Source organism: Equus caballus, chromosome 12 (genome assembly GCF_041296265.1).
Source record: "Equus caballus isolate H_3958 breed thoroughbred chromosome 12, TB-T2T, whole genome shotgun sequence".
Lineage (NCBI taxonomy): Eukaryota > Metazoa > Chordata > Mammalia > Perissodactyla > Equidae > Equus > Equus caballus.
In genome coordinates, this window is record NC_091695.1 from 45,891,210 (window position 1) to 45,909,743 (window position 18,534).

The 18,534-nt window shown below is 62.3% G+C and overlaps 1 protein-coding gene across 1 annotated transcript; it reads right to left on the bottom strand.

The window, feature by feature from the left end:
- Positions 1-7,233: 7,233 nt before the first annotated feature.
- On the bottom strand, positions 7,234-17,111 carry FGF3 (fibroblast growth factor 3). Its single transcript, XM_023654967.2, has 3 exons — positions 16,892-17,111; positions 14,449-14,552; positions 7,234-7,996 (listed from the first exon to the last, which is right to left on the bottom strand). Exons 1-3 carry the CDS (start codon positions 17,109-17,111, stop codon positions 7,625-7,627), a joined length of 696 nt encoding a protein of 231 aa, XP_023510735.2. The 3' UTR covers positions 7,234-7,624.
- Between the last annotated feature and the right edge of the window lie 1,423 nt (positions 17,112-18,534).

Genomic DNA, 18,534 nt, shown 5'->3' on the forward strand with positions numbered 1-18,534 from the left:
GAGGCCAGTCAACACGTGGATCTCTGCCCCCCCACCCCCCACCCCGCCCCCTGGGTCCTGAGTCCGCAGGTCTGGAGGGCACCTGGGAACACACTGCCAGCCACATCCCAGGTTAGGCGACCACATTTTGAGAATCGCTGGTTTTCGTCAAGGACCCAAAGACAAAGACGTGAAGTCGAGCCCCTCGGCAAGACCCCCCGAGCCTGAGCCAGGTGGCCGGGTTTGAACGTGGACTCCGACCCTCGGAAGCTGGGTGACCTGGGGCAAGGAGCTTTCCTTCTCTGAGCCCTGGCTCCTCGTCCATCCGTGGGGGGAACTAGCACCCGGCTCAGATGGCTGAGGTGGGGACCCGTCAGAGCGCCGTGTGCCAGCCTGGCGGGCGGCCGGCACGTGGTCCTCCTCTTCCTCCCCCACCTCCCCCTCATCACTACGGTGTTGTCACCTTTTCCTGCAGATTAACCCGCTCTCCCGTCCAGTCAGCAACACTCGGCACCTGCCGCGGACTCTGCCCGGGACCCCGGCCCCCGCCTGGTCCCTGGGGACGGGCCCTCCGCCCGCCGTGCATCCATCATCCTGTGCGGGCTCACGGGGGCGGCAGGCCTGGCCCGGCCCCCCAGATGGGGTCAGCCCTGAGCTGCCTGCCCCGGGCTGACCCAGCAGGGTGGCCAGCACATCACCGCCCGGGCGCCGCGGTCCCCCACCCGTGGCCGGTCCCACTGCGGGCTTGTCCCCGAGGTCACTGCCCTCTGCTGGTGGGCTTTGGTACTGCAGGCAGGGGCACAGGCCCCGACCACGTGGGACCACCCAGCCCCCACCTCCCATCCCCGACTTGTCCCCAAGGCCTGGGGACCTCCCGGCCGGTCCCCTTCTCACGAAAAGACTTGCAAGTGTGGCTGTGCCATCAAATTTATTGAGATATAATCCGCATGCCGGACAATTCAGCCATTTAAGGCGTACAATTCAACGGGCTCGTCTTTACAGCGTTGGGACCGTCGTCAGCCCGGAAAGAAACCCCGGGCCCATGATCAGCCTCCTGTCTCCCCCGCTGCCCCCCAGCCCCAGACATCGGGCGGCCTCGCGTCTCTACGGCTTTGCCTGTTCTGGACGTTCCGTATAGACGGCACCACGCACCGCGTGGCCTCTCGTGTCCGGCTTCTGTCACCGAGCGTCACGTTTTCAGGGTTCGCCCATGTTGCGCGCCTTGGGGCATCTGCCCTTTTATGGCCAAACCACACTCCATCTTTTGGACAGAGCACATTCCGTTCATGCATTTGTCAGGTGAGCAGCATTTGGGTCAGGTCCACTCTTGGCTGGTGGGACCCGCGCTGCCGTGAACACTGCTGAGCAGGGTCCGAGTGGACACATGGCGAGGAGCTGGGTCACGTGTCTTGCACAGAGGCTGCACCCTCGTGCCCCCTCCCTGACGTCCCGCAGTCCTGGGTGCCAGGCAGGGTGGTGACAGCATTGGAGCTCGGGAGACCCTGGACCAGCCCTGGCATTCCCCTTGCTGGCTGTGTGACCTCACGGAAACTGCATAACCTCTCTGAACCTCAGTTTTCTCATTTGCGAAAGGAAGGATGAATGTAGCAGACACTGTCGGCCTTCCGTCCGTGTCCCCCTGGCCCTCGCTGCCCTGTGCACACAGACCCCAGGGCTCCCATCGCAAGCCCCCCAGTTTCTTGGCCAGAGGGAGTGGGCCAGAAGTCTGGGGAGTGGCTTTCTCTGAGCAGCCCCCACCAGATGGCCTTGAAGTGGCGGATAGATTGGCAGGTGCCTCACCCCTCAGGTGGGTGATGGGTGGGGGGACCAGCAGCGAGGGTACAATTAACGGGATAATTACAGATTGTGTCAGGTTCCGTGAAGGAAAATAACAAGGTGCTGTGGGAAAAAACAAGAAAGGAACCTGAATTTGCATAGGGCAGTCACAGAAGGTCCCTCTGAGGAGGTGACACCCTGAGAAGTGAAGTGAAGATGAGGAGGAGCCAGTCAGGTGAAGAGCAGAGGGAAGACTATTCCCCAGGCGGCGTGTGCTAAGGCCCTGTGACAGGGAAGAGCTCGGGAGGGACAGAGGAGTGGGCCTGGAGTGAGGAAAGGAGCCAGGGCCAGCGGCAGAGGAGGGAGGAGGCAGGGAGAGGCGGGAAGAGCATCCCAGGGAGCAGACGACTCTTGAGAAAGCCACTGGGGCTTGCTGCATGCTTGGGGGTTCGCTCTGCCCTCTGGAGACAGGAATCTGAGCTTTCGCATGGACCTGTTCTTGCACGGTGAGGGGTCATGGAGGGAGGAGGGCAGAGAGGAATGGAAGGGAACCCAGTCCTGAGAGTCAGATGGCGGGGCGGGCTTCCGAGACAGCCCCCTCCCCTCACATCCACAGCCAGCATCCCCCCGGCGCTCAGGGAGGGCCGGGGCAGGGCCTCCGGGGTGGTGCCCCCTCCTTGGAGAGCCCGGGAGGTCCACTTTGCTCGGTGTGGGCAGCCTGCGGGGTGTGGTGGGCGAGAGGCAGGCTCTGGGGCTTACGGGCGGGGACGCGAGTCCGTCTGACCGGCTTTGCCACCTTGCCTGCGTCCCGGGTCTGGTCTGGGTGTCGGGGTCCTCCCCGCACGGGTGCAGACAGGTGGTTCAGGGACCTGAGTCACCAGATGTGCCGAGTTTGGACAGCGCGGGATGCTCTTGGCGGGTCTGGCGTGGGGTCAGGGTCAGCGATGGGGGGAGCCCTGGATCACTCTGACCTGTCTCCAAGCGCCAGGCCGTGACCCCCGCTGACCGCGGAGCCCCACGGCCACCACGGGAGCCCATCTGACAGATGGGGAAACTGACGCTGGGGAGAGGCCGAGGCCGACCCGGGGCTCTCACACCTGATCGTGTCCGAATCTTTCCCCACCCAGAAGCCCCTCTCCCAGAGCCCGTTCTGAGGGGTGGACGGTGCGGCCGGCCCGGGCGCTCAGGCACAAGTGTGGGCCCCCCTGGTATTCCAGCTATTGTGGCCAGAGAGGGGACGGGGTCAGCCCCCGGGGCTATATCTGGCGTGGCCTGGAATGTGGCCCAGGGAAGGTCGCCCTCCGATGGGTGGCCGCCAATTATAGACCAGCGTGAGCACCGTTCCCAGTCCCTCGACCCCCGGGGAGTGGCTCAAAGGCCCGCTCCAGCAGCTGAAGCCCCGTCCCCCGGGGCCCGTCGTGCCTGCCCCACTGGAGCCAGAGGGGGACCAGAGAGCCGCCCAGGGCTGGGGCCGCCTTTTCCTGGGGGCCGGCGGGAGGGGACCAGGCCGGGGCGAGCAGAGCTGCCACCGGCCCCAAGGCCACCTGGCCGCCTCCCCATCAGCTCCCACCAGGCGGGGTGACCAGCTGGCCACTCCCTAAAGAGTCTCTCATTTTTCCGTTTACTCAGCCCCGTTCATTGAGCATCTCTGATGCTCCTGACGGTTTCCTTCTGGAGGGGACAGCCTACTTTCCGTCTCTGTGAATCTGACGACTCTCGGTCCTCGTCTAAGTGGGATCACGCGGGATTTGTCCTTTTGTGTCTGGCTCGTCTCACTCAGCGTGATGTCCTCAAGTTTCATCCACGTTGTAGCGTGGGCCGGAATTTCCTTCTTTGTCAGGACTGAGTAATATTCCATCATGTGGCTACAGCACATTGGTTCATCTGTTCAGCCATTGATGGACCCTTGGGCTATTTCCACCTTTTGATGATGGTGAATGACCCTGCTGTCAGCACGGCTGCGCAAACATCCCATAGAGCCCCTGCCTTCACGTCTTTTGGACGTAGACTCAGAGCCGAATTGCCCAATCATCTGTTTATTCTGAGTTTAACTCTGGAGGAACAGCCGTCCCACTTTCCACAGCGGCTGCTGCATTTGCATTCCCATTCCTGCAGGTTCTTGACCCAAAGTCCGGAGACTCTTGAAGGCCCAGCCCCTGCCCCATCCCCTCTTCTCCTGGCTGGGCAGGTGGGGGTGACGGCAAACGCAGGGGAGGGAGCCTCTGGGACGCCCTGTCCTGGCTCAGACGGCATCTTCTCATGGAGCCTTGGGTGCCCGGCCTCCAGGCTCTGCCCGCTCCAGGCATGAGCGGGAGGGTCCCAGCCAAACAGCAAACAGTGCCGGGCTCCCGGGCGCCACTCCCGCCCTGACTTCCTTTTCCGGGGGTTCCTACCTGCTCCAGCACCCCCCTCCCCCGGGAGGGCTCTTTGGGGCCCTGCATGTCCCATGAAGGAGAGAAGGCAGTGATGAACGCAGGACCCAAAGGTGGACTCAGCGGGCTGCGGCCGTGGCGGGCGGGGCAGTGCCAGGAGACGGGTGCTGGACGAGGATGTCCCGGGCGGGGGGGACCAGGCCAGAGTGGAGCCCAGGGCAGAGCCGTCTGACCTTCCCCACAACACCGACTTGGGCACAGCAGCCCTGGCCCCTCGCAGAGCCTCACTCCGTGGCCCGCAGCAGACACGGGTGGGCGTCCAGGACCGGAGCGCCCCGGAGCTGTGTGCCTTCAGGCAGCTCACAGCTCCTCCCGCACCCCGCTGTCCCGCCCGGGAGGTGGGCGTGGCTGTGGCACTTGCCACGCAGGGGGGCCCCCAAAGCGCCCTCCTGTACCAGGTCGTCTGCCCGATTCCCTGGGCGCAGCGGCTCTGACGTGGAGACTGGATTCCGCTATATTTCCTTCATGCTTTTAAAGGGATACTAAACGCTTCTTCCCTGTTGGGTTCGTTTCCATCGCTTAGAAAACAAAAAGGTGATTTTGGGGGACCGTCCGAGTTCACAAGGAGTGAGGGACGGGCACGCTTCTGCAGGTTTCTCTGTGGACTCCTCCGTGGCCCCGTGCTCAGCACCCCAAGACCATCAGGGCCCGTGTCTGATGGGCCCCGTGTCGACAGCCCCGTGGACCCCACGCAGCTGGCGCCCCGGAACCCTTCCTCAGCCTGGGGACCCTCCGCCTCCCCTCATCAACAGGAGCAGGGTCCCTCTACTTTTGGGGGCCACCCGAATGGCCAGGGGGCCGGGCCCTGCCCCTGTATGAGTCTGCTCGGGCTGCTGAGATGAAGCCCCACAGAGGCTTAAACAAAAGGCGACAGTCTCCCAGGCCTGGAGGCTGCACGTCCGAGATCAAGGAGTCGGCAGGCGGGCTCCTCCGAGGCCGGGAGGGAGAGTCCGTTCAGGCCCTTTTCCACCAGCTCCGGGCACTTTGCTGGGGCTCTGCCAGCCCCCGATGTGTAGACGACCCGCTCTCTGCCTCCATCCTCTCAGGAGCTCTCCCATGTGCGAATCTGCGTCCACACTTCCCTTCTTACGAGGACACAGTCCCACGGGAGCAAGGCCCCATATTGTGACCTCATCTTAACCAATTCCATCTGAAACGAGCTGGTTTCCAAAGGCCACGTTCAGAGGCACTGGGGGGTTAGGACGTCAACATATGCCTTTGGGGGCCACAATTCCACCCTTAACTCTCTGGTAACCCACGTCCAAAGTGACGCTGCTCGGCCCGCAGGGCGGGTGGGGACGTACCGAGCACAGCCTGTCACCCGCAGAAACCACACGTTCGGGGGGCCGGCCCCTTGGCCGAGTGGTTAAGTTCGTGCGTTCTGCTTCGGCGGCCCAGGGTTTCCCCAGTTCGAATCCTGGGCATGGATATGGCACTACCCATCAAGCCATGCTGAGGCGGTGTCCCACATGCTACAACTAAAAGGACCCACAACTAAAAATATACAACTATGTACTGGGGAGGGGGCTTTGGGAGAAAAAGGAAAAAATTAAAAATTAAAAAAAAAATAAAAGAAACCACACGTTATCATGTCTGATCCGTTTTAAACATGAACCAAGACTCCCGGTGTCTCCTTCCACCTTCAGTACAGGCCTCTGTGGATCGTGGAGCGTCCAGTGCCCGGGTGAACCCGACACCGCCACACGCCCCTAACTGCATGCCCAGGGCACGTTCACCCGCCAAGCCTCGGTTTCCTCATCTGCAAAATGGGAGTGATGGCTGCACCTGCTCCATCTCACCCCAGACAAACGACAAAACCCCAGGGGGAAAGCCCAGCATGAGCTGCTGTTGCCAATTGTTGCCACGAATGTTTCTTCCTGCAGGGGGTCGACTCCTGGAACCCGACTCGCCGAGGGGCTGGTGGGGGGCAGGGCGGGGCATCAGGTCCCATGCTGTCTGCTCTTTGCCAAGATCCTCCCAGGGCATCGCGCGAGTGTGTGCTGAGCCGGCCTCCTCCCGCGATTGGCTAGTGTGAACCAACCCCAGCGGGCGGGGAGCAGAGCGCCACACTCCTCTGTGGGCACAGGCCCGGGCCACACCCCTCACCTGGGACGGCTGCCCCCCGCAAGGTCTGGGAAGAATGAGAGCACTGCCCGTGCCCTTTGGCGGTCACAGGGGACCCCACCCACTGCCATTGTTGGGGGAACGGGTGTGGGGGGCAGCAGAGAAGGAAGACACCTGTTTCAAGACGGAGCTTGGCCACCTACTCGCTGTGGACCCGGCACATCACGTCACCCCTCTGAGCCTCGCTTTATAGGCAGAGCCAGGAATGCTCAAGGCCCTGGTGGCAGGTCGCAGGGATAAAGGACTCTGAGAGGGCCATACCTGGCCACAGCGCAGGAGCTCAGAGCTGTCCACGGAGAAGCACAGGGCTGCACGACGGAGGGAGCGTTTTAGGAGTTCTAAACAAAGTAAACCTCTTTCTTTCTCTCTTTCTACACATGGGTGTGCACACACGTATGCACAATACCTTCAGATACAACCAGGAACACACACACACAATTGCATGTGCATGTGTACATATACACAGATGCATGCATGTATGCATGTACACACAGATGGACACACACGTGCATGCACACTGATGCATACATGTACACACCGGTGCACACAAGCTGGTGCATGCACACATGTACACACACCGGTGCATGCACACACAGATGCGTGCACACGTGTACACACACACAGCTGCATGCAGACACCCACAGGAACTGACTTGCGCACACACAAGCAACTAGCCTCTTCCTTCCATCCACATCAACCATCTATCGGTTTCAAAAAATTGCAACTTTCCAAACCACGGGATTAAATGCCTCTTTAGCCCCGTTTTTCAGAATACAATCTCACGTCTTAAAATCGCGATTTGGCACAGACGCTGCTATCGTCACGAGGCAGATCCGTTCAAGCAAAGACCACCAGGGTTCCCTCGCGCTGTGTTCTAATCTATTCAATAACATAGTAGAATAAAATACTTTAATGTCTCCAGCACACAGACCCCCACGAGGCCCACAGCTGCGCAGCAGCGAGACTGCTCAGTGGCTGGGCCCCTGCTTCCGCCGGTCTTCCTGGGGGCGAGGGGGGCTCCTGGCCCAGCAAACCACGGGGTCTTCATTAGAAGCCGCCCACCCCCGAGCCCTCCTAGTTCTGCCGTGACCCTTGTTTGAGAGACTCAGGAAGGGCTGGGGACGTGTTCTGTTGGCACTGGAAACAGGAGCCAGCTCAGAAGCAGCAGAAAGGGGCCAGGTTAGGGGGAGTCCATTCTGGAAAGCTGCCGGGCCCGATGGTCAGCTGACAGTGGACCCCCAGGCATGGGTTGGTCCACACCTGCTGAGTGGGTCTGGCCGCGAGCTCGGAGCCCAGAGCGGGGCCAGAATGCGTCAGGTCCCGCTTCCATCAGGCCGGGGGTCTACACGGTGCCTATGCCGCTGTCGCCGCCGCCGGGGCTGGGCGGCCTTGCCCGGTGGCCCACCGCGGAGCCCAGCCCCGCTCTGGAGCAGCCGCAGCATCTCGTGGTCCTTGTGGTCCAGCACGCGGGGCAGGAACAGCGAGGACTTCTGCGTGCGGCGCGTCTTGAAGCCCCTGCGGGGCCGGCCTTTGCCGTTCACCGACACGTACCACAGTCTCTCAGCGCTGGGCTGCCGCCGCACCCCGGGCCCGCCGGGCAGCGTCCGGTACAGCCGCGAGGCGTACGTGTTGTAGCCCAGCTCGTGGATCCGCTCCACGAACTCGCACTCCGCGCTGTAGTGTTCCTGTGGGGCGCGGGGGGAAGACACCACGGTCAGTGGCCACGGAGGCCACACGGGGAGGGGAGAGGGCGTCGGGGATGCTCCCCTGCTAGGCCAGCCTACCCTCCTCTGCTCCTGCCAGATCCAGCTGTGCATCCCGGAGCCTCGCGCACACTCGCCCCTCCACACCTTTGCCTGGGCGGTGCCCTCCGCCCGGCCTGCCCCTCCTCCCTCCTGCGTCTGGTGAACTTGGCCTCAGGATTTAGCTCAAGAGCCCCTTCCTCTGCTAAGATTTCCCCCAGCACCTCGGAAGACTGGCCTCTCCTGCGTCCCCTCTCTGGTCCCCCAGCTCCGTCGCCCCCTCCGCGGGCACTGACTGTGGTTGGGGCGGGGGGGGCGTCCCCAGCACAGAGATGCGTGCTCGTCTCAGCAAAGGAGAGACCCAGCCTGCCCAGCCCGGGTGCCCTAGACGTCTGCCTGTGGCACGGACGTCAGCAGCACCGGACATCTGGACAAAGGAAGGGGTGATGCCCCAGTCGCTTTTGAATAAATTGCATAAATGAGAGAGAAGAAAGAGAACACGGAAGAGAGGAGGGAAGGGCAACGTGGTGGGGGTTTTACGAGCCCGGGTTTTCCATCCGTCAGCGAGTGTGGGTCCCAGCTCTGGGACTTGAACTCTGAGAGCCACTGTCTTGGCCTTGGGTCCCTGTCCCACAGGATGAAAGAGGGACAAACACGCACAGAGCAGAAGCTGGAAGCCTGGCAGGAAGGCCGCACCAGTGAACGGCACAGACACTGCCCTTCTTGGGGGGGAGTGCGGGGGGGGCCCCAGCACAAGCAGGATGGAGAGGAGGTTGATTGTCGGCAGAGGTTAGTGGGGACCCGTGTCAGCCTGGGACAGAGTTGGGGGATGTAGGTCCCTGCCCCCTCGGGTGCAGGCATCTGGAGGGTCAGAGGCGCAAACTCAGAACTGAAGGAGCTTCCACTAGTGCCCCTGAGGGGTTGCGTGGGGTCTCCCCAGTCAGGGCTGGGGAAGGGCTGGGTATGCCTTATGGCCACGCAGTCGAGGCTTCAGTTCCAGTTGCAGGCAGGGGGGCTCTCCAGGGGTCCCCCCACCCCAGTGCCTCCCTCCCTGCTCTGTGCTGGAGGGCAGGGCTGGGGGGCAGGGAAGAGCAGGTGGAAGGACTGAGCACTGGGCAGGGGGCAGGAGTGGGAGACCCTTGGGGTCTGTCTCCACTGGGGAGGGGGATAGGGCAGCTACTGAGTGCAGGTGGCCCTGAGGTCCCTGAGGGTCACAGGCTGGTCGGGGCCAGACCCCTGAACTGGGCAGTATGTGACCAGAAGGACCTCAGAAAGCAAACGTTTAAGTTCTGAACGCTTCTTTCCAAAGACAGGCAGGTCCAGAGGTGGGGGAGGGGGAGCTCCAGTTGGATCGAGGGCGCGGGCCCCCTCTCCCCCGGAGCCCAGCCCCTCTCTGCTCTCCGGCCCCTCAGCAGACACCTGGAGCTCCCTGGGTCACAGTACGGATGCCACTGCCCAAGACCAACCTCTGCACTTTACAGATGGGGAAACTGAGGCCCAGGGATGGTGCCAGGCCCCAAAGCACAGGTGGATCTGAGGCTGTTCTGGCCTGTGTTCGAGCCCTGGGCATGTGGGGCTCCGGGGCCGTCTGGGTGTGGGTGGGTGGGCTCATGGCAGACTTACCCGCGCGACCCCCCCCCCCCATGCTGGGTAGGCTGCAGGAGCATCTGGCCCCCGTGCTGGACTGTGAGAAACTCAGCGGAGGGGAGGGTGCGTCCCCCAGGGCTGGGGCCCAGAGCCTAGGAAGCCAGAGAGTGGACTGTCTCTCTGCAGGGACATAGTCCTGTGAGCCTCCAAGAGCGAGGGGCTCAGGTCCTCCCGAGGAGGGCGCTCGGTGCTGGGGGGGACAGAGCACCTGCTCGCACCTTGCAGGGGCTCCTGGGGGGGCCGAGATGACCAGGAGGAAGGCGTCAGCTCAGGGCCGGGGCGCAGATGGCAGGGAACTGCCACCAAGACTCGCTGTGGCAACAATTCCCAACAGTCCCCACTGCCTGTCGGTCCCTGCTGTCCCACCCTGGACCCTCTGCTCCACAAGCCCCTCCCCCGAGTCCCTCGCACCCCGACTCCACTGTCCGTCCTTGTCCTGGGATGTGACAGCCTGCTGTCCTGGCTGCCCTTCCTTCTCAGGCTTTGCCAGCGCTCAGAGCCTCTCCAGAAAAGCCAGCCCGGGGCAGTGGGGGGTTGTGGGGGCTGGCACAGCTGCCACCCCCGTGGTTCTGAGCCCCAGGGGACCGGGCCCAGGGTGCAGGGATGGCAGAGCGGTCAGTGGGATGAAGGTGTGAGGAGGAAGTGGACTGAGAGACCTTCCCCAACGAGCTGATATTGGAGAGAGTCATTCATGAGGAGCCGGCACTTGCTGGTGAGCTTTTCAGGGATAGGAGCGTTCCAGCAGGTAAAGGAATGGGCACAGCATGGAGGGGCGAGCCTTGTGGCCTGTTCTGGAGGACTGAGGGAGGGTCCCGAGGCTGGAGGCGGGCACAAGCTGTGGAATGACAGTGGGGTTGGGAGCAGAAGGCGGTCCAGGCTGATTCTCCGTGGGCTGAGCTAAGGCACCGGGGTGATAATTTGTGGGTGACAGGGAGGACCTGGAGGCCATGACATGAGTGGATTTGCATTTTAGGAAGACCCCTCAGCATAGTTATGACATACGGTAGGTGCCCGAGATATTGATGAATGAAGGAATGAATACCGGGTGGATGGAAGGAAGGAAGGAAGGGAAGGAGGGAGGGAGGGCGGGAGGAAAGGTGGATGGATGAATGAAAGGGTGGATGGATGGATGGATGGATGATGGATGGATGATGGATGGATGATGGATGGATGGCGGATGAATGGATGGATGATGGATGGATGGTGGATGGATGGATGATGGATGGATGGGTGGATGCGGAAGGGAGGGAGGGAGTATGAGTGGGTGGATGGGTGGATGGATGGATGGATGGATGGATGTTGATGAATGGATATTGATGGATGGATGGATAGATGGATGGATAGGTGGATGGATGGGTGGATGGATGGATGGATGGATAGATGGATGGATGGATGGATGGATGGACGGATGGATGGGTGGACAGATGGATGGATGGACGTTGATGGATGGATGGATGGATGGATGGATAGATTGATGGATGGATGAATGGAGGGATGGATGGATGGATGATGGATGGATGGGTGGATGATAGATGGATGATGGATGGATGATGGATAGATGGATGATGGATGGATGGATGGATGATGGATGATGGATGGATGATGGATGGATGGATGGATGGATGGACGGATGGATAGATGGATGGATGGACAGATAATGGATGGATGGATGGATGGATGATGGATGGATGGATTGATGAATGGATGGACAGATAATGGATGGATGGATAGATGGATGATGGATGGATGGATTGATGGATGGATGGACAGATAATGGATGGATGGATAGATGGATGATGGATGGATGGATTGATGGATGGATGGATGATGGATGGATGGATTGATGGATGGATGATGGATGGATGGATTGATGGATGGAAGGACAGATAAGGAATGGATGGATGGATGATGGATGGATGGATGGATGGATGGATGATGGATGGATGGATTGATGGATGGATGGACAGATAATGGATGGATGGATGGATGATGGATGGATGGATGGATGGATGGATGATGGATGGATGGATGGATGGATGATGGATGGATGGATGATGGATGGATGGATTGATGGATGGATGGACAGATAATGGATGGATGGATAGATGATGGATGGATTGATGGATGGATGGACAGATAATGGATGGATGGATGGATGGATGGATGATGGATGGATGGATGGAGAGATAATGGATGGATGGATGGATGGACGATGGATGGATGGATGGATGGGTGGATGATGGATGGATGGATGATGGATGGATGGATGGATGATGGATGGATGGATAGATGGATGGATGGGTGGATGGGGAAGGGCGGGAGTATGAGTGGGTGGATGGATGGATGGATGGATGGATGGATGGAAGGAAGAAGGAAAGGTGACTGGATGGACGGATGGACAGATGGATGGATGGATAGATGGGTGGACTGATGGATGGATAGGATGGATGGATGGCTGGGGAAGGGAAGGAGGGAGTATGAGTGGGTAGATGGATGCATGGATAGAAGGAGGAAGGAAAGGTGACTGGATGTATAGATGGATGGATGGACAGAAGGAGGCAGAGGCTGGAGACCAGCAGTCTGGTCCCAAGGCTGTTTTAATGGTCCAGGTGGGAGGTGATGGAGGCCTGAGTTATAAGGGCACCAGCTGCGGGGCTAAGGCAGAGGAGCAATGGGTGTGGACTGAAGAGAGAGACTCAACAGGTACTGTTGAGGGCTTGGAAATTGACTGACTGGAGGCTGAGAGAGAAGGCGTCCACCATGCCTCCCAGCCTACCTTGGGCTTGAGTAAGTGGCTGGTGGGGCAATAATTATGGTGGGGGGTCAGGGAAGCCGCTGAGTTCAGTTGCCCGGGGTCTTTGAGCCGTCAAGATTTTTGGGGGGTGATCTATAACTCAGAAGGGAGGTCAAGGCTGGAAGTGGGAGCTGTCAGAGTGCAAAGGCCACCAAGCCACAGAAGGGGATGAGCTGGCCTGGGACGTGAGAAACAGGTTGACAGCCAAGACCCGGGGGCCCAGACAGCCAAGGGGTGGGGCAGTGGGAACAGCGCCCGCAGGCAAGGAGGCGGTCCCCAGGATGGGGGCATGGGGTGGCAGGTGACAGGCGTGGCAGCGAGCAGCCTCACGTCCCAGGCTATCTGCAAGGCAGGGAGACCTTCCTGAAAAGTTCCACACCATCCAGCTGGACCTCCCGGCCACCCCCCATGGGGCCGGGAACCTCTCCTCCTCCTTCCCCAGAGCCAGCACTGTCAACTCTTGGGTTCAGAAGCCACAGGCAGACTCTGATCCACTGGGATCTGCCAGATCATGCTTTGTTCTGTGCCCCAGGGCCCCGGGCTGGGGCCCCCATACAAGAGATGGCAGAGACCTTCAGCTTCCCTCCGGATTCAGCCCTCCCCGCCCGACTCTGTGAACTTCCCCAGCGTGGGCGGAAGGCCCTCTGTGGTCAGGAAGACCCGGACCATCCCCGCAGGCCGACAAGACCCCCTTCCTGGGCGTCCCCTCTCCCTAAGGGATAGCAGCGGCTGTGGGTGGTCTGAGGCTGTTTCAGGAACAGAAAGTCAGTTCCACTCCCTCAGCACCAGGGGCACGGGCCCCGAAGGGTCTGGAAGGCCAGAGTCCACCTCCAGGAAAGCTCAGACCAGACCCGGGCTGGGGGCATGTCCAGATAAACCACAACTGGTGTTTGGAGCCTGTGGCAGCACACAGAAGAGGCTGGGCAGAGGGTCCCTCCTCCCAGAAACAGCTTCTCCGGAGTGGTCAGGGTAAACACACAGTGCATTCCAGCTCATGCATTTCCTTTAGCAAAACAGCGAAAACCTGTGCTGAAATCATCGGCTTGAAGGAGGGTTTTCCTGCGACTTCTCCTCACCACGCTTTGCCCGACTTCAAAGGGGGAGGGCAACGTGGGTGCGTTTCCCTGCCACCAGGGCTGAACCGAGGGATGGAGCTCACGGAGCTTGGTCCTCGGGCCGCGTCGTCTAGGTGACGTGTGGATGGAAAACCTCTCATTGCTCAAGGAAGCATCAGCCGAATTGCATGTAATGACTGGTTGCAGGTTGCAAATTTCCTAGCTCCGTGTACTTCACTCCGTGTCTTTCCCGCCCCCGCCCTTGCAGAGGGCACTGCCAACACCCACAGGGTCACGGGACCCTTTTTGTTTGCGGGAGCCCAGACCATAGATGGAGTGGGCTCCAGCCTGTGTGCCTGGGACACGGGCACCATCTCCCTCTCGTCTTGCTTCCAAGCACTGACAGCTCTTGCTTCTGCCCCCGTGGGGAGGACTGGCTGTGTCCCACCCTGCTTCCTCCTCTCCCTGCCCCCCAGGGGAGTTCTGGGTGAGCCGACAGGAGGGCTGCTGCCCAATGCACACCCTTGTTTCGCCCCAAGGCTCACTTGGGTCCATTTATTTCCGCGGAAATCAGAGGGACTGTCTCTCCCCTGCTCTCGGCTACCTTGAGGGAAGGGCAATAATGGTGAGCACAAAACGTTTGGAGGGACCTTTTCTAACCCGGCAGCACTGGAGGACGTAAGACCTGTCTAACCCCCAGCGTGGCCCTCCTTATGGGCCGTGCGCCTAGTCCTCCAAGCGACTGAAAGAGCACTGGGCGTGGAGCCCCAGGGCCTGGGGTTCTGGCCCCGGCTCAGGGACTGCACATCCCTGGGCAAAAGCATTATCTTGCTCATGTCCCCTCTGTCCCCTGACGTGATGTTTAAGGGGGATGGCTGCTCTCACAAGACTGAACTCACCGAAGCGTAGAGCCGGCCCCGCTCGTTCATGGCCAGGTACCGCCCGGAGAAGAGGCCCTTGATGGCCACAATGCCCACCTCCACTGCCGTTATCTCCAGGATACCTGGGAAGATTCAGGAAGGTTCGTCACTCCCTCCACCTCCCAGACAGCCCAGAGGGGAGGGCTGAGCGCCCGCTGGCCTGGCCCGAAGCAGCACCCCGGCTCGGGGGAGCGGGTGGGGACAGTGGGAGCAACACATACCCAGGCGAGGGGACTTTGGAAATTCAGAGGAGGGAGAAATTACCGGGCAGGGAGTGAAGCCAGAGGAGCACCAGGGAAGGCTTCTCCAGGGAAAAGAATTCCAGCCGGGGGGAATAATGAAGCTAACATTTGTCCTCGCTGACTCCGTGCCGGGCACAGCGGTCACGCAGGACGCGGAGCTCTTGCAGCCACTCAACAACCCTGCCCGCTAGTTTCACGAGACTGCTGAGGTTTAATGACTTGCCCAGGACATCACACAGGCGTTTGAGCTGGAATTCAAACCCCATCTGCAGATCCCAGAGTCTGAGCTCCCCACCTACGCTGCCTGTCCTAGAGGCCTGTGGAGTCCTGGGAGGGGGGACCCAGCCACCCTCGATGAAGCCGGCTGATAATATAATCCACACGGTGCACTGATGGTGCCAGCCAAACCTGCTGGCCCTGGACCTGGGCGGGAGATAACTGTCCAAAGGGGAGGCCTGGGATGCCAGATGTCGGCAAGAAGCCCCTTTAGACCCAGAGCTCACAAAGGGAAGCTGGCCCCGGCTCTCCCACTCCTCACTGTATGTAAGAAAATTTAAATCTATTCTAATGCCTTCCTTCTGGACACAAGCATGCTTTTTCATGGTGGCCTGCAACAAAGGCCCAGGTGGGGCCATTGTCCCTTGAGAAGGCCCTCGGGGCGCTGGGGCATCAGCCGGTGCCCTCTCCAGGGGGCGCATCTCTGGGCGCACGCCTGGCCCCCAGCATGACAGCGATCATAGGGTCAGATGCGGGGCCACCGGAGGCGCGCCGGGGCGCAGGTTCTCGCGTTCCGGGGACGTAGGCTGGGCGCATCCGCGGCGCCGGCCAGAGAACCAGAGAGGCGCCCGTCTGGATGGGGGACAGGGGCGGCTGCGGGTGCGTGCCCTCTTCTGCCTCCAGGCTGCCCGCCTTGGATGCCCCAAGAATTTGGACCCTCTGCAAATCCGAGGGGGAGACTGGATTTGGAGAGAACCGGGGTGTCGCCGAGAGGCGAGCTCCGGCGCTCCCGTGGGCCCGTCCTGCGCACGGGGACGCCCTGGTGGCAGCTGGTCCTCATCGCGCGGCTCCAGAGGCGTCCTCGTAAGACGCCCTCGCACAGTTGCGGCTTTCCTCGAGGAAGCAGCGGTTTCCCGCCGCCGCCTTGAACCCACCGTACCTCTTCCTGCGCCCGGGGCGAGCGCCGAGCGCCGCGTCGCCGCGGAGGACCCGCGAGACCCTGGCCACACTCCCACGCTCCCCACTGCAGTCCTGCTGGACCCGGAGTTCGGGTCTCCTACTCCCCACCGGGCAGAGCTGCTTCGACCCCCTGGCTTTGCGCTCCTCGCAGGAGGGTTCAGCCCTGGTCACGGGCCCCGGGGCCGGAGGAGCCAAACCTGGAGCGTCGCGGGACTCTGGCTGTAGCGCAGTCCCGCCGCGGGTCCCCGCTGCGGCACGGGGTAGGGGTGTCTCTGTGCCCCCGACCCGGGGGGACGCCCCTCCATCCTCGTAACCCGTATGCCGCGGCCCCCAACCCGGCGGCCGGTGCGTCCACCCTGCTTCGCTCTGCTGCCAAGGGTGGAGGAGAGAGGGCTGCGGCTTCTGGCCCCGAGAAATGACTCTCGGTGGCGGCCGCGGCCCGGGAACCCCGCGCTGCCGGGCGAGAGTTTTCCGCGCAGAGGCAGCGGCGCGAGGCGGCCACCTGGGCGGCCGCGAGCGCGCAGGGCGGAGGGGACAGACGGCGGGGCGCTCCGGGATCGGCCAAAGGAGGAGGAGAAGTCAAAACAATAAAGAGGATGACATATGCCTCCTCCGGCGACTTTTCTCCGAAAGACTCAAAGGGCTCAAACTTGTCAGGGCCACCGAGCCCAGTGGAGCAGGGGGGAGCCCCGAGACGGCCAGCTGCGCGCCCCCTCGGACGAGAGGGCAGTGGGGAGGGGAGGCCGGGCCGGCTGGCCCCGACAGCGGGCTGCAGCCGCCAGTGCCCACTTCGGACGTGAGCTTCTCCCCCCCACCCCCACCCAGTTCCCCTCGTGCTCTTCTCCTGGACGTGGAGGGGAGAAAAGGGGACCCCGAGGGTCTCCCTCTGGCAGTGGTGGGTGGTCCACTTTCCCGGTCACCCTTCGCGCGCCTTCCTTTCTCCCGGGGCACACCGCTCCTCCCCGGGGACCCCCGCCGCGGCGCCGCGGGTGCCGGACACTCACTGTAAGCGCTGTTCTCCAGGCTGCCGTTGACGCGGCCGTTTGGGTGTAGCTGGAGGTGGTACCTGGTGGCGCAGTAGAGTTTGCGGCGCCGGGGCGCCCCGCCGAGGTGCTCGTAGACGCCGCCGCGGCCGCCCGCATCGCGCCGCAGCCGCGCCCCGGGGCCCGCGGCGGGCCAGCCGGGCTCCAGGAGGCTGAGAAGCAGGAGCCAAATCAGGCCCATCGTGGCATCGCGCCCGCCCCGCGGCGGCGGCGGCTGCAGGCGAGCGCGGCGCCCATGGAAGGGGCGGCAGCGGGGCCGGGGCGAGGCGCTCGGAGCGAGCCGGCTCCCGCGCCTGGCGGTGCCGACTCGGGCTCCGCGGAAGGTGGGGGGAGGGGAGGGAGTGGAGGGAGGGTGGAAGGGAGGAGAGCGAGAGAGAGAGAAAGAGAGAGAGATCTCTTAATTTCTACCCAGGATCGGGTGAAATTTCCGTTGCTGCGCAAAACACTGAAAGAAAAGACGGTTCGGCAACAAAAGGCCGACGTGGTCCCCAGGCGGAGGGGCGGGAGGGGCGGGAGGCCGGGCGGGCGGGTGGGGAGCCCGGCGGGGCGCGGGGTTCGGGCCCGGCGCCGCCCGCGCACACTCGCCCCCCGCGCACGGCCGTCGAGCCGCGGCTCCGCTCCACCGCGCGCCTCGCGCCCCCGCGCGCCCTCCCGGCTCTGAGAGGTCCCTCCCCCGCCCCTCCTCCGCCCCCTCCCCCAGACCAATTATGCCTCCGAAAATTATAGACCGAGGCCTCGAGGCGGCCGCCCCGGGCCCTGTCACCCCCTCCCGGCCCCCATCAATCCCCCGGCACAATGGGAACGCCGCCGATGACTGATGTCCGCGAAAACAACTTGCGGGGAAGTCGCGCTGACAAACGCCCATTAAAGGCGGCGCATAATGAAGGGGGCCGCGGAGGGCGGCGGAGGGGAGGGCCGGGGCGCGGGCGCGCGTGGGGGTCCCGGGGTTGCGTCTGCGCCCAGAGCTCCCTGCCGGAGCCTGGGCGCTGTCCCCGGCGGCCCGAGGTGTGGCGGGCCCCGCGGGAGGTGCTTCGTCCTGTCGCGCACCCCAACTGGGCGGATCCGGAAGGGTGAGGTTTTCATTCACACGTCGGGCGGGCCCCAGAGGGTCCAGTCCCAGCAGTGGACCAGAGAGGGGGCTGGGGAGCTGGGGGTTGGGGGGTGGGGAGACCAGAGAGCCAGAGAAAGGGCACAGAGACAGAGAGCCCCAGAGAGCATGAGAGACAGACACAGAACGAGGGGAAGGAAGCGAGTACAGGAGAAATATGCCAGAGATCCACAGACAGGGAGAAGGAGAGAGAGACCAAGAAACAGATGGAGTCGGAGAGAGTGTGGGAGGGTTCCCCAGAGAAAAGCATGGAAGTCTGGTGGCCACAGAGAAGGGAGAGGAGAGAAGAGAGCAGTAGTGACAGTCCAGGGGGAACATCCCCACCTGGTGGGTCCTGAGCAGCCATGTGGATGCCCCTGCAGTGTGTGGGGGGCCGTCTCCCCTGGGGACCCCAGTGAAGAGGGGCTCCAGACACAGTGTTGGGAAAAGCCACATCCCTGCTCCCTTCTCTTGCCCCCCTGGCCTCTGCCCTCTAGCAGCCCCCTGGCCGGCAGCC